This window comes from Solea senegalensis, linkage group LG17 (assembly GCF_019176455.1).
Source record: "Solea senegalensis isolate Sse05_10M linkage group LG17, IFAPA_SoseM_1, whole genome shotgun sequence".
Lineage (NCBI taxonomy): Eukaryota > Metazoa > Chordata > Actinopteri > Pleuronectiformes > Soleidae > Solea > Solea senegalensis.
Window position 1 is genome coordinate 8,413,933 of NC_058037.1, and position 14,777 is coordinate 8,428,709.

The 14,777-nt window shown below is 42.4% G+C and overlaps 1 protein-coding gene across 1 annotated transcript; it reads left to right on the forward strand.

Moving 5' to 3' along the window:
• The first annotated feature begins 1,478 nt into the window (after positions 1-1,478).
• Positions 1,479-13,613, forward strand: rnf217 (ring finger protein 217). The gene is made up of 7 exons (XM_044048563.1): positions 1,479-2,576; positions 8,108-8,329; positions 8,437-8,601; positions 9,433-9,530; positions 9,625-9,728; positions 11,469-11,540; positions 12,631-13,613. Exons 1-7 carry the CDS (start codon positions 1,605-1,607, stop codon positions 12,708-12,710), a joined length of 1,713 nt encoding a protein of 570 aa, XP_043904498.1. The 5' UTR covers positions 1,479-1,604; the 3' UTR covers positions 12,711-13,613.
• The last annotated feature ends 1,164 nt before the right edge of the window (positions 13,614-14,777 follow it).

Sequence of the window (14,777 nt, forward strand, 5' to 3'; positions counted from 1 at the left end):
TAAAACAGTGGATGAAAACACCTACATGCACGTTCTCTGAAAAATCCTTTTTTTTTTATAGACACCGAGCGAACATCTTGTGTCGCTCTTTGAACTGCCCTGTGATCTGATTAATCACAGCCTCTCATCATGATTGAATTTAAGGACAACTGGGATTTGTGTTCAAGAACTTTGAACTGTGATTACAGACTCGAAAACTGTGTAGAACAGAACGTTGCTCTCTTATTTACAACCTTAAAGCTCTTCCTCTTCTTCTTCTTCCAATAAATTCCAGCAGGCTGTGAGGCTGTAAATAGAGTGAAGAGAAGTTGCAGAAGAGTAATTCTGAAAATACAATTTTGAACAAGAGTAGACAGGATCAAAACAAGCCTGCTTGGTCTACCTTTAAGGTGTTTGAAGATGACACTGATTATGACTGGGGCAGTGGTTGTTTCTAAAGGAGTGTCTTTCTAGTGGAGAAAAGTGGTGCAGTGTCCTATAAGATGCCCTTGCAACTTTATTTCCTATGGGCGTCCTTCCAATCAAAAAAGGGTGCTGTTATAAAGTTTCCTACCACGCCTACATGACAGTGTTCCATAGGGTTTCCTAAAGCTGTGTTTCCATCATGGTACAGTTCGGTTTGGCGTGACATTGTACCGGTGCGACGACAATGAATGTCGACATCGAACGTGACACAACAGACAACAATGGAGGACATCCTGCAGCTCGACTGTCGTGGGTCTAGCTCCACCCCCCGTAACTGTACTGTACCATAACTCTGGTACCGCAAGGGAAGGGTACAGAGAAAAGGAATGGCTGGGGCCAGTTATTTTGGTACTATTCCTAATGGAAACACAAAAAAAGACAAACTGAATTGGACCCCTCCACTCTGTTCTCACTGCTGAAGGCCTGCGATCGTGAGCGGCGAGCCTCATCACAACCCCGGGCACTGTATTTCAGTTCAGTGTCAGATGGAGTCTGTGCTCCAGTCATGAAAAAAGTACTGAACGATTCTGTAAACAAATCTTTTTAATTAAGTCTGATGATTCAGTACACCGAAAAGACGAGTCACTAGTTTATGTGTGTGGTGTGTAAAACAAAGTCACAGCAGTTTCATGCAGCCATGCTAGACTCCGCCCACATTGAGGAGGTGCTATAGTAATGGAACCATATCAAGTGATAGAAAGCGATTCTGTGCTGTAAAGGCTGTCCCTTTTTATATGTATACATAAGTGTGTGTGTGAGAATGTGGGATATTATATACAAGTGGTGCCCCACCGGTGCCCTTTTAATTTTCGCTCCTGAGCTTCCAAATGTCTGTGCACACCACTGGACTGGTGGGGTGTTGTGGGAGGCCTGGGCTCTGTCACCCCGGGCTGAGTGTGTCCTGCTTCAGTCACTGTGGTCTGTGTCTGTCATGGATGTTATTATGGATGTAATGATGCGTGTGCTGCGGCTGATCTGCTGCAGTCCACCACTAGGCTTCCCCTCGGCCTATCGCTGCTCCCACACACACACACGCGCTGACGACGAAACCCGGAAGCGCCGCGCTGAGCTCTGCTTTGTTTTGTTTTAGTGACAGGAGTTGTAGGCAGAGGTCCATCCGGGTGAGAGGCGCCCGGCAGATGGGGAGAGCAAAACTGAGGATGGACGATGACGGACCGGTAAATGACGCCTGTATAATGCCGAGTTTCATCGGCTGCCTCGAGGAGGGGAGGGTGAAACTGTCCCGCAACCTGCCGACACAAAGTTCCCTCGCGGACAGCAAAGTTGAGCGCTCGGTCAGAGCTCTGAGCCGACGTGTCACCAGAGCAAACTCTCGGTTGTCACTCGACGAAGGTGAGAGGGCGCCGGAGGAGAGGAGCAGCGAGGAGGACAAGGATGCGGAGAGCAACAACAATAACAACTGCAACAGCGGAGGAGGAGAGAGGAGGAGGAGGGCGAGCGCCGTGGAGATTCTGAGGAGGAATTTCGCGGTGGTTAAATCTCCTTCTCTCCGTTTGAACAGCAGCGGCCGGATGCACCGCGACACCGAGCGTGAAAACCACCCGGGGAACGATAACAACGACGCTCTTCACGGTCATGGAAGTGAATGTGGCGAATGTGCAAAGTCGGACAGGGAAACGGGAGAAGACGGGACTAAAAACGAACCAACCTTGAGCGAGTTAACGACTTCGGATGCTGATGTAGTTCGGTGCCATCATCTATGTGACAATGACGTCAGCACGGCGAGTCTAGACGAGTCTCTCCGTGTCAAAGAACATGTGTATTGCACTGTTTACTGCATCGCCAACGACATTCATCACAGAGACACTGACACGACCTACGATGAAACTGTCTCGTCTGACGAGCCGGACGCTGAGGACTCTGAGGCCGGACCAGACGCGGATTCGAGTCCGGAACCGTCTCTGTACACACTGGACGACCTGGGGGACCCTTTCGGGGACATGGTCCATCAGCTGTTCAAGGAGCAGGCTGATGCGGAGAGTGCGACGCAGAGTTGCCGGGTGTGCCTCGAAGACAAAACCATCGCACCCCTGCCCTGCTGCAGGAAGGCCGTGTGTGATGAGTGTCTGAAACTCTACGTCAGCTCCCAGGTTAGTGAGAGGGCGATAATACAGTGTGTAATCTGTGCCACTGTGATTTATCAGTGATTAAAATTGAACCACAATTAGAATTGTCCTTATTAAATGTCCAGTCTGTAACATCTAGTAAGGTTTATACAGACAATACAGTACAGCAACATCACTGTTTGTATTGTGGGGGAATAATATGGAAAATATTGTGTCATAGGGAGCAACACAGGAGTTTTCTGCTGTGTAAATGACAATTATAATTTGTGTGTTAAGAAGGAGGTAATATTATACTAAAAGCATGTTATTTCCAACATAATATCCAGTTAATAGCTCGATTTATGAAAATTATTACTACCCTCATATTAGTATATAATCACTTTAAAATAAATATTGTTTAGTTTTTATAGGCCTTTAGTGGTGGTTGCTGGTCTTTGAAACAGGGGAAGCTCATGTCCGGCCCAGTTATTTAAACATAAACGTAAATTCTGCGAATAAACAACGAGGAACTTAAAACAAAGCGAACAAACAAGGAGGACAAGGAAACTCGATAATAATGTAAATTAGCTATTAACTGTTTTTTTTACAGTGTAAATGTACAAAAGAAACAGACTCCCCTCGCAAAATCCACACAGGACTGAGGCATCAGTTACGCTGTCAATCGAAAACTGGTTCTGCCTTTCAGTTTCTCCAATCATCATGCAGAAGAATTGACTCATAGAGAAGCTGAGCTTCCGTGGAAGTGTAGTTTTTGCTGCATTTTTACAATCACAGTCGAGCTCACAGCAGTGAAATAAACCTATTCTGTGTCGTCCCATAGGATAAGTTGTAGTTGAGCCTCCAGTGGTTTTAATATGGAGGCTGCTATGGGAATATGACATTCACGTAAGGCGCTGACTTGTTTAGTATTGAAATGTTAATACAACACAGAACTTATTTGACAACATTTTAGCGGAAACTGAGCTCCCTTCGCTGTTTTAGAGCTATCGCCACTGCTTGCGTTACAGAAGCAGCCATCATGTGCCGCCATGTTTCTACACCAGCCTGAACACAAACTGAGAGTTCAAATGGGGCCTTTCACATTTTAAAGCCTAATAACATCCTGTTCCTTGTATGCAAAGGCTACCATAGTTCCCTGAAGCACCTGGGAAAGGAAGTGATGATAAGAGAAGTCCTTATCATTTGTTACAGGCTGCATTAGATTTCACTGACACGCTGTACCTTTTAAATTAAAAATTGGTTGGTCTTCTAAGTCTTGGAAAAGTATGTACTTTATTTCTTTCTTTATGGAGGCAGCTATTACGACATCCTGGTTGTAATATGCAAAAGTGACCATAATTACCTGATTCTTACACACACACACCTTTAAATCAAACTCTTTCTATATATTTGGTTTGTGTATAAAACAAAACCGTTTTCTGACATTCTATGGATCAAGCAGCTACCCCATTAATTGAGAGACTAATCGACCGATTGTTGTGAAAATAATGTTAGTTTGTTGTTCGTTTCCTTAGCAGCAACAACATCAACACACAAACTATCCTCTCTGTTACCTTTTATGTCTTGTGCTTGGCATCTTATCTGCCTTCAGGCGGGGGCATGGCTGCAAATTCTGGGAAGTGTGGAAAAAACTGATCCTTCACTGGATGAGATCAGACCACAAATGTAAATATTTGGATTAAAGATTAAAACGGTTTTAAATAGTACAACATTTTTGTGGGATTGTTGTCGCAAAGCTGTCACAGCGGCGTGTCTCGACGCCTTGTGATGAGTATTTTTCTGTGAATGTGGGTCACGCTCTGCTCTAAAATTGGTACCTGGGCAGGGAAGCTTTTCACAAAAGCACACTTTGTGTGATGCCGGGTTCATGCAGCAGACTTTTATTCTCTTACCACAGGCCCACTTATTTGAAGGAGGATCCTCCACTCAGATAGTTTACAAGTGTGTACTTGAGCTCAGGTGTGTTGCTGCTTCTTCTTCTTCTTCTCCCCACAAGTTGCCATTTGCTGATGCAAAAAAATAAAGCTTGGGCTGCGTGATATTAGGAAAACATGCATCATGCAATCATACAACAGTGATATGATAAAGCAATAATCTTCGTATTTTAGAAAAACGAAATGAGGAATCTACATTTATTGCAGTTCAAGCAGTCTTTGCAATACTGTATGTATATAACTTTTACATTATGTCTCACATGCTGATATCGTACTGTCGATATATGTGTGCAGAAGTCAGTCAAAATAGAGTCATAACAAAAACCAATTTTCACCCCGTCTGACCTTTTGAATATCGATGTGAAAATAAAGAGCCGAGTCACAGATCTTACTCATTGGTCCTGGTGATGATTTACTGATGCATCCTGACAATGAATAATTGATAGATGAAACATTTGCTTCCATTAATCTTCAGTGGAGCTGCATGGAAATAGGCACTCGGCAACAAAAAGGCACATTGCTAGTCGCTGCCTCCTACCAAAGCCGAAGTGTCTCATGGTGGATTTTCTTTTGTTTTAAGTGCCCAGTTTATACAGTGGTGATGCTCTTCTTAAATCTGTTGTAATAAAACAGTGTTTATCAGTCTTATATCAGATATAAGACTTACCTTCTATCTGTTATTATCGCTGTCTTTGATAACAGTGTATGGATAATCACACCGGCACAGACGTGCACTGATAAGCACACTGAGGATGAGATAAGGTCATGTAAGCGATCCTGAGTAGGTGGAATTTTCTTCTGTTAATGCATCACACACACGTTTGATGTCGTCCCCCAGTAGTTACAGTAAACATTAAGTGAGAGAGATCACAGTATAAGGACCTGGATCTTGCTCCAGGGCACTTCAGAAAAGGAGGTCAGGCAGGGTAGATGGATGCAGTTGTTAGAGGTTGGATTTCAACGCTTTGTCTCTGTCCATATTGTTATGACAAAGGTTAGAGCAGTAACCAGTCCCCTTATAGCAAGGCATTATTGGCAAACTGTTGATTTGTATTTTCTCAATAATATTCTGAGTTTATTTTGATCTCACTGTGCACAGCGCCCTGAGATTAGAGCAGATTAATCTGTCAGTTACTTTCGCGATTGATCGATTGGTCCATAAATTCGAAATGATGATGATGTTCTCAGTCTTGTTTTGTCCAGAAACCAACATTTTTTTCGGTTTTAATGGAGCAATGGAACCCGGAAATATTCACATTTAAGAAGCGGAAAAATCAGAGAAACATGAAATATGGATTATCAAAATAATTGACGATTAATTGCGTAACTGATTAATAATCAGCAGCCATACTTGAGATAATGACTTAAAGTGATACAATGTAGGATGTAGGGCTGAAACTCGATGAATTGATTATTAATCAATTATTTATTAGGTTTGAGTGTTTTCTAAAGAATTAAAACCAGTTTCTGTGATTTTTCAGCTTCTTAAATGTGAATATTGTCTGGTTTCTGTGCTCCATATAACTAAGAAATCTATAACACTGAATAATTTTGGTTTGTGGCCAAAAACAAGACATTTGAGAATGTCGTAATTTCCAGGTTTGAGAAACAGTGATCAACATTTTTCAACATTTTGTGTCATTTTATGGACCAAACGATTACTATAATAATCATTAGTCGTTAGTTGCAGCCCTAGTAGGATTGAGTCTCGGGTTACCCGCACGCTTGTTGTTGTTTGTTACAACTGTTGTGAAATGTAATACAAACCAATTTTACTGCTGAACTCTGAAGTAGGACTTAATGTAATGTGCAAACAACCATGTCTTCAAACCAGGTACAGTTATAGCATTTCACACAAATATGATTACATTGTTTTATCTTTCAAGATAATAGACACAGATAGAATGATAGTGCTTTAGCTCCTGTTTTCATCGGCTTGTGTCACCTATTGCTCATTGTATGAACATTGTTTGAATCACTTGATTTATGGATGAGTGGACAAGATGATTTCAGTGACACAGTCTGACACTCGGCAAGCTCACAGAACCAGCTCGCCCTCTGTCGAGTATCTCTCCAGCAGAGGAAGGAGTGAGTAAAAGCCAGAGTCAGTGGCGATGTGTCGCTTTGTGTTTTACCTTTATTCAAGATTCAAGATTCAAAGTGTTTATTGTCATATGCACAGCAAAGAAACACCTGTTTCCCTGTACAATGACATTCTTACTTTGCTGTCCACTCAAAAAAACAGCAAAAAGTAATAGTATTAAAAATAGTATTTAGATATACATAAAGAAAAATAATAAATAATAATAATAATTAGTGGAAATGTAGAACAAAGTCACCCACACTTTTAACACACCACGTGTAGTTTGTGGGTGTGTAAGTGTGAGAGAGAGCCGTCCAAACCTGTCCAACCAGTCTGGCAGTGGTCATCACAGACCACAGTGTGTGTTGTGGCAACAATAGTAACACATCAGCTCGCAGTCTTGCAGAGGACATGTTTTCATATTCATGTAACGTGCTGTGTGTGTGCGAGCACGTGCTGTAAGTGATATTTGGTATGTCGCCCACATGGCCATGGCCAGTGCTATTGTTATTTGCTTCTCATTGTCTCCCATTCATTCCCAACAGCAAAAACAATCCCTAACCTTAATCAAGTTCATGTCGCCCTAAACTTAGCCGCTTCCTCAAAAGTAAGGTTCTGCCTTATTAGGACCAGGTTTTGGTCTTCATGGAGACTGGTGGCGAGATATTCTCTTTGCAGAGAAGTTCTGGGAAGAGGACAAAAAGAGACAAGAAAAGCAAATAGATGGTGAAAAGGAAACAAAGAAAAAGTCGCTGGTGTGAGTCAATGTCCCTCCAGTCGTACCGAGAATAATCACTGTGTCATGTGTAACATTAGATGTGATCTGAGCACAAAGGCTGTCATGAGTATCTTGACTTAAAGCATCACACCCTGTGAGAATGAGAAGACCGCGAATGTGTCAAATGTAGTCTTGTGTTTGCTTGTGCTTATTTGAAACAATTTGAATAAGTAAGATACAGCGTTTTGACGTGTACGAGCACTTGGTTTGCTTCAAGCGTAATTCAGAACATCACCTGCGGTTACCCGTCATGTAAAAGTTTGTGTGTGCGTGCGTACAGTATTACATATTAACTTACACTCTCTCCACTGCCTCCTTCAGTCTGACATTAAACTACCAATCTCTCACTCTATTCTCCGGTAAATTATTAACCATTCCCCATCAGTGGCTTTTGTGAACATACCCCACATCTAGCATTGTTACTCTGTGGGAGAAACCCACCAGCTCTTCCATTTAAAGCACATAGCGTTTTGTTTCATATTTCAATGTTCTATCACTTCTACTTTCTCTCTCTCTCTCTCTCTCTTTGTCACTGTCACTTGCGCACACACAGATGCACATACGTCACACTTCCAGTTATGACGCCTTTGTGTATTTGAATAAAGAGCCAGATATGATCATACGGAGTCACAGGAGATTAATCTAGGATGCATTTTAATCCCTGGTGCATATTTAGCCCAATCTGGCTGTGACCTGAGATCTAAACTGAGGACAGATGTTTTTTACAGGTCTGAACTGACCGATCTGTGATGTCTCACAGGTCCGAGTGGCCAAGCCTCACATCAGCTGTCCTATCCCAGAGTGCAGTGGTTACCTGGAGGAGGGGCTGGTGATTTCCCACTTGGCCAACGAGGATGTGGCAAAATATCGTTACTTTTTGGAGTTGAATCAGCTGGATTCCAGCACCAAGCCGTGCCCCCAGTGCCGTCAGTTCACCTCTCTGAAGAAGCACAACAGTAACCACTCCGAGCAAAAGTACAAGGTAAGCTCGGCTGTTCCAGCTGCACAGAGGCTTTAGCAGCAATACTCTGTGAAATGCATGAAATCCGACTACAAGACCAATGTCTGCATGGGTCTCCTTTCCTTTAGATCCAGTGTGGTAATTGCCAGTTTGTATGGTGTTTCAAATGCCACGCGCCCTGGCACAACGGCATCAAATGCCGCGAATACAGGAAAGGAGACAAGCTGCTACGAACCTGGGCCAATGTAATCGTACATGGACAAAGAAACGCCCAAAAGTGTCCACAGTGCAAGGTAAGAAGTGCAGATAGTTGACGATCTACGAGCTGCAGTAGAGCACCGGTAAGCACGGGCACCGCTGGCCGTTTCTGCAGAGCAACGTGGGCGTGTGTAAATGGAAAAGGGAGTTGACTGATGGGGTGTGGAATCAATGTAGATGAATAAATCGATGGAGGCAAAGAAGCATTAAAAGCAGCGACAGATGATGGATGGGGCACTACAGAGAACGAGGTGGAGGCCCAGATTTAAAGTGCATGTGGTACAACGGATCAGAGACACACAGATGAGGAACATATTGCAAAAATGATGATGTCTCTGCTGCTCAAAATCATGCCTGGTTGACTCTCACGGTCATAAAAACCGACCTGGTCTTATCTCTCTGTCTCATTACAACTGAGTTAGTCTGCACTGTATCTAATTTGACTGTCAGAAGATGACTAAAGGAAGGCATAAATTAAGCTAATTACCGGTTTATGGGAAATGTTTGCTCACAGGAGCAAAGGCTTTCCATCTGTGTGCTTCGCACTGCTGTGCTGCTCCGCGTCTCCGAGTCCCTGCTCTGGAAACAGGGTGGGACCGTCGCGTTTGACTGTGAAGCCAAACAAATTGGTGTCATGGTGGGTTACGGTGGAAAAGAGGCTGAGAGCGGCTGAACTTAATTCCTAGTTTATAGCAAGGCTGCTTACTGATAGAGCAGCCGAGCAGTGAGAATCCATTAGCAGTGCTGCTGCATGAATACACTATCACGGTGCCACTAAATGGTCGTTTATGTGAAAATAAGAGAAGTGTGTACCTGCACTGCACTCGAATGTCAGTAATGTACTCTTTTTTCTTTCTCTCATTAAGATTCATATCCAGCGAACAGAAGGATGTGACCATATGAGTTGCACACAGTGTAACACAAACTTCTGTTACCGCTGTGGTGAGCGTTATCGACACCTAAGGTTTGAGCCTTTTGCTATTTTTCTCCTCCTTTTATGTTTTTTTTTTTCTTCCCCCTGCAGCTCTGGTTTCATTATCTCCATGTTTTTTTGGCAGGTTTTTCGGGGATCATACATCAAACCTCAGCGTTTTTGGCTGCAAGTATCGCTATCTGCCCGATAAACCTCATCTGAGACGGCTAATTAGAGGCTCTGTCTGTGGTATGTTGGTGTTTATACTGTATGTAGGAGTATGTGCTGGTGGGGCAAAGAGACTCCTGAATCTGCTCCTCCTTTACTCTGTGAAAAGCTTTTAATACCAATTAATTGAGTCTGAAATATTGAAATTTACACTAATACAGCTCTCTGTTAATACACACTATTTTTGCTTTATTGGAGTTGTTTAGGGTTTTAACGAAGATTCAGTACAGTGGCCATAAACTGTTGTTGACTGTTGTTGCTGTTTTCTTTTCTGTTTTCAACTGGCTTTATTTTCTGTTCCTCCACTACTCTGTCTGACTGAAAATGAACCAGTGAGACAACTTTGCCCTCAGCTGGAGATTATAATAGTGTATAAACATGAGCAATACTGCGAGAAATTGAAGCGGCGAGTTAGTTTTTTCCCCCCTTCGTTTTCAGATAAAAAGACAAGGTCATGTTTCACAAAATATGTGTGAGTTTCAAACCGTGCAATCATGCAAATTCATGTGTACCTACAGTATGGGTGTGTTGGCCTAAAAGTTAGGTGTGGTGCGGTACAGTGTTGGCACATTGCTATTTTTAGGTAGTGGAACTTGACTGGGAATTTGATAAACACAAACATGATCTAGTGCACAATTATTGCTACTTTATATCACAACTAAAAATGTGACATAAAATGACATAACACAATTTCTTTTAAAGCCTGAATATGTGACCTATAAACACACACCCCCAGGATGTCCACTGTGTTCATTTCATTCTTATTAACTCTTTGTCCACAAAGATATTCAGTTTACTTTCACACAATACCAAAGAAAACATATTTAAAATCACAGAAAACGAATTTATCAATGATCAAAATTGTTGTCAACTTAGTATCATTACGCTATAATTGGAAGTTTAGTCTAAATCCAATCATTCCTGAGCACCGCAGAGCCGCAGTTACCATGCAACATACTCTATTATTCTTATAACTGCAGGACGAGTGTTCATTCATATCTGACTGTAGTCACAGAAACCACAGACTGACGCTGTATAATGAAGTATGAAGGAATCACTATACTGTATCAGATTAGGTTAGTCACAATCATCTTTTCGCATTTATCAAGTTATTGCACGAGTGAGCCTCCAGGAATCGGAGCTCCCGTGATAGAACTGTCTGACTCTTCTTTGTGACAGCTACAGCTTGTGATATCAGCGGGGAGCCTGTCGGACCAAGAGCTAATTTCTACCTTAACAAGAGCCTGTTCGCTCATTACGGCTCTCATCGCTGTTCTAATGTCATGGACGGTTAGCGCCACAGATTTTACATTTAACATGAAAAATATCAGCTGCATTTCTGTAACTACATCCTTGTGACTTAACATCTTTAAAAGAAGGAAATTCTGCCGCGATTCATTAACTCTTTCACACCTTAGCCTCAAATGTTTTTTTTATTACTTATTTTAATCATAAAAAGGGCTACAAAATGTCCTGTGAGTAAGTGTAAGTAAGTTTTTGCCCATTTTTCCATAATAACTTTCAATATCTGGCAGATTTTCACAATTGATTGCCTGTTAAATTAGTGTATTAACAATCACGGTATTGTCAAGTGCGTCATCTGCGATACGCTCTGTGTTAAAGAGTTATAATTGAAATATGGTGACACAAAAAACCCATTCATTTTAAACAATGCTATGTCTTTCTATGTAACACAAGTATTCATTTTCATCACAAGTGACTCCTGTTATTGAGTCTTGCTCTCTCCGTGTCTCCCTGCAGGCGCTAAGGTGCTGATAGCTCCAGTGGTTATTCTGCTGGTGGTGGTGCTGGGAGCCCTCGCGCTGGTGATAGGTAATGAAATTATATGCATATATACCTGAGGGGTGCACTAAACAAATAACAACTGAATGCTTTGGCTCCAGAATCTTGCTTTCGCGCAGCCGTGCAGCTGCAGTTTTCAAGGACATCCTCTGTTATAGGCATCTCATTAGCGCTATAGATCCGGATTTCCACTGTCGGGGTGGCTTATTTTTATTTGTCGAAAGTAACATCCAACAGGAGACTCTTCTGCGCCATCTGTCAGGCACTATTTTGAACTATTGATGCCTCAGCTGAACTGTAATTAGTGTTAATCCCTTCGCCGTGTCTGTATGTCTGACAGATGATCTGCCACGGGCTTACATGCCGCGGTGGCAGATTGATATTTATTTTCATAGTTAATAGTCTTCACTCCGCCTTTTTCGGCTCATTTAATTTGGCATACGCCAAATCTGTTCGCGGCGCTTTGTAGTACAGAATAATCAAATCAGATCCATGTGGAAACGTCTTGAGATTGTAAAGCGGTCGTGCCCAACTTTTGAATGTAAACAAATGTCAATTATATTCAAACTAATGGCAAATAAGATCACGTAATGCTGAATAAGTCTGTTTTAACATCTTTTACACACACTCACACACACACACCATTTCCTGGCATAAACACTGACCTTATCAGGACCAATAGTCCTCATGGAGACCAAAACCTGGTCCTAGTGAGGCAGAAAATCACATCTTAGGAACTTTCTCGACTCAGGGGAAGCTGACCCTACTACCCCATTCTAGTAATATACTGTAAAGCTAAATGCAAATTGGTGAAGTATTCCGCTGCAGCAGGAGAATACACCAGTGTCTCTGTCACTCACTGCAGAAGCTCCATTCATGTCTTTTTTTTTCTTACTTCCAGCCGCTCGTTTTTGAGCTTTTGATCATAATCCACTGAGTAACTATCAGAAACGTACTTTTATGTCTTCTCTGCCAGTTTTGTGTGCTTTATGTTTAGAGATACAGAGAGGGTTATGGTAGGGAGGAAGAGATACTAACACTGATGCAACAGAAGTTAGACACTGGCGCTTTCAAAAATAAATATTTTGTCTGTATCTCTCTGTTCCTTCCTCATCTGTAGGTTCGGTGGTTTTCCCTGTCTACTATGTGTGTAAGAGGAGGAAGAAGCAGCGCTCTCAGGGCTCTGGACGGTGGATATAAAACCCTGCCCTACTCTACATCCAGGCCTCACACACACACACACACACACACTCACGCACACAGCTGGAAACGATGACACCCCCACATTTCCTCAGGGACAGACACGCCATGCTGAGTCATCGCACGAGTCTGTGAAGAACACCAGAGCGTGGGCAATTAGTGAGGACCAGGATATTCATGCTGAAACGGAAATAAAAAACAAAAAAAACTGACCCTGACATTGACGCTGAATTCAAGAGGAAACCACCGACTTGGTTCAGTGCTGCTCACAATATTGATGATAAGTGTTTGAATCCTTTAGGACTCAACATTTCCCAGCAGTGAGGACATGGCACAGTAGGTTTCGCTGCCTTTCAGTGTCATATTAAGCAAGAGGAGGCAGATTCGTTTACATCTGCACTTGTTGACGGATATCGCTGATGAACAACCTGGAAAAGTGCAAGAATTGGAAAAATCTGGAGAAAGCCATGTTAGAGAAGGGAATTCTCACTGATGCAAAAAGGACTGATCATTATTATTATTATTTTATTTTTTATTTTTCCCCTCCTGATCTCACTTTTCATTGACATCCAAACCTTTAAGTTTTGGGAAGCGCACACTATGAAACGCCAAATTAAAAGACTAAACTTCATGGGAGGATCATGGAAGGAGGATCTGGTATTGTTATTCGGATTTACACTGGATAATGGCTGACTCGGGCCTGATCTCAAGTTCTTGCTAGAAAGGTTAAGAGTTTTTCTAAATGCGTTTGGCATTTACATGCACACTCTCTCGTTAATGACACTTTTGTCTGGTTGAGGATTTCCATCATCTCCTCCCTTTCATCTCTCTAACTGTCCTTTAGTTCTTCCATGGTTGGGGCGATATGGCCGGAATTGTAATCACAATATCATTTTGAAACTACTAACTGTGGTTTAGAACTTCTTCAAGACACAATTCTGAGGTACAACATCCAAGGCAGTGATCTATAGTATCTCAATGTGTGGTGTTTTCCCCAATGCATACAACATTATAGTGATATATATATATTTATATATATATATATATATATATATATATATATATACATATTGTTATATGGCATTGAAGAAAATTATATTGTGATAATTATCAATATTGCTTTGTCGCCCCCTGCTGTAGCTCCTCCTCCTCCCTTCCTGACCGGATCATGGCTCACACACACACTCTCTGTCTGGCAGCTCTTCACTGCTGTACTCACATACTGTAACTGTGTGCCAGTATCTGCGGCTATGCAGTAACTGTGCCAAAACAAAAACGCTGAACGTGACAGGACAGACAGTTGACCCTCCCCCTTTTGTTAGCTTTTTCATTCATTCATTCATACATTGTCTTTATCGTCGCTTTGTCCTCTGCAGGAGGGTCCCAGCTGACACAGGGCGAAAGGTGGGGTGCACCCTGGACAGGTCGCCAGTCCATCACAGGGCCACATATAGAGACAGACAATTCACTCACTCACTCCAGTTAACCTCCGCTAGCCACTACTCCACTGTGATTTGTTTTTAGAGGGTCGCCCTTTTACAGAGGTGTGGGCGGGTGGGTGGGTGATGCTGCGAGTCTGCACAGGATCACACACACACACACACACACACACACACGTCGCAAGCGTGTTTATGCACAAGACAGAACGGATGCCATTCCGAACCGCTTTTCAGCTAAATGATGCGACTGATCATGTTGCTGTAGATGCACAGAAAACAGTGTTCAGGTTTGTTGTTGTGTGGGTGGTCGTTTGCCAAAAGGGTAACCTGGATGCTGAAAACATTTTTCAATATATTATAAAAGCTTTGAGGGTCTGTGTCAGGTTGCTTTGCAGTTTGGAGTTCGGATGTAAATCGTAAGATGATGTAGTTCTTAAGCTTTTCGGGAATTAACGTGTGAGGTTTTTGATTTTGAAGTGCAGAGGATTTCTCTCTGATTGAGAGGTTGGAGAGTGGAGTGACATTGAGGATTTTATCTTACACACACACACACACACACCAAGCTACTCATACACATAGGCACTAAAACAAACCTACATGTGCGGTGCTGCCAGGAATCAGGAGATAT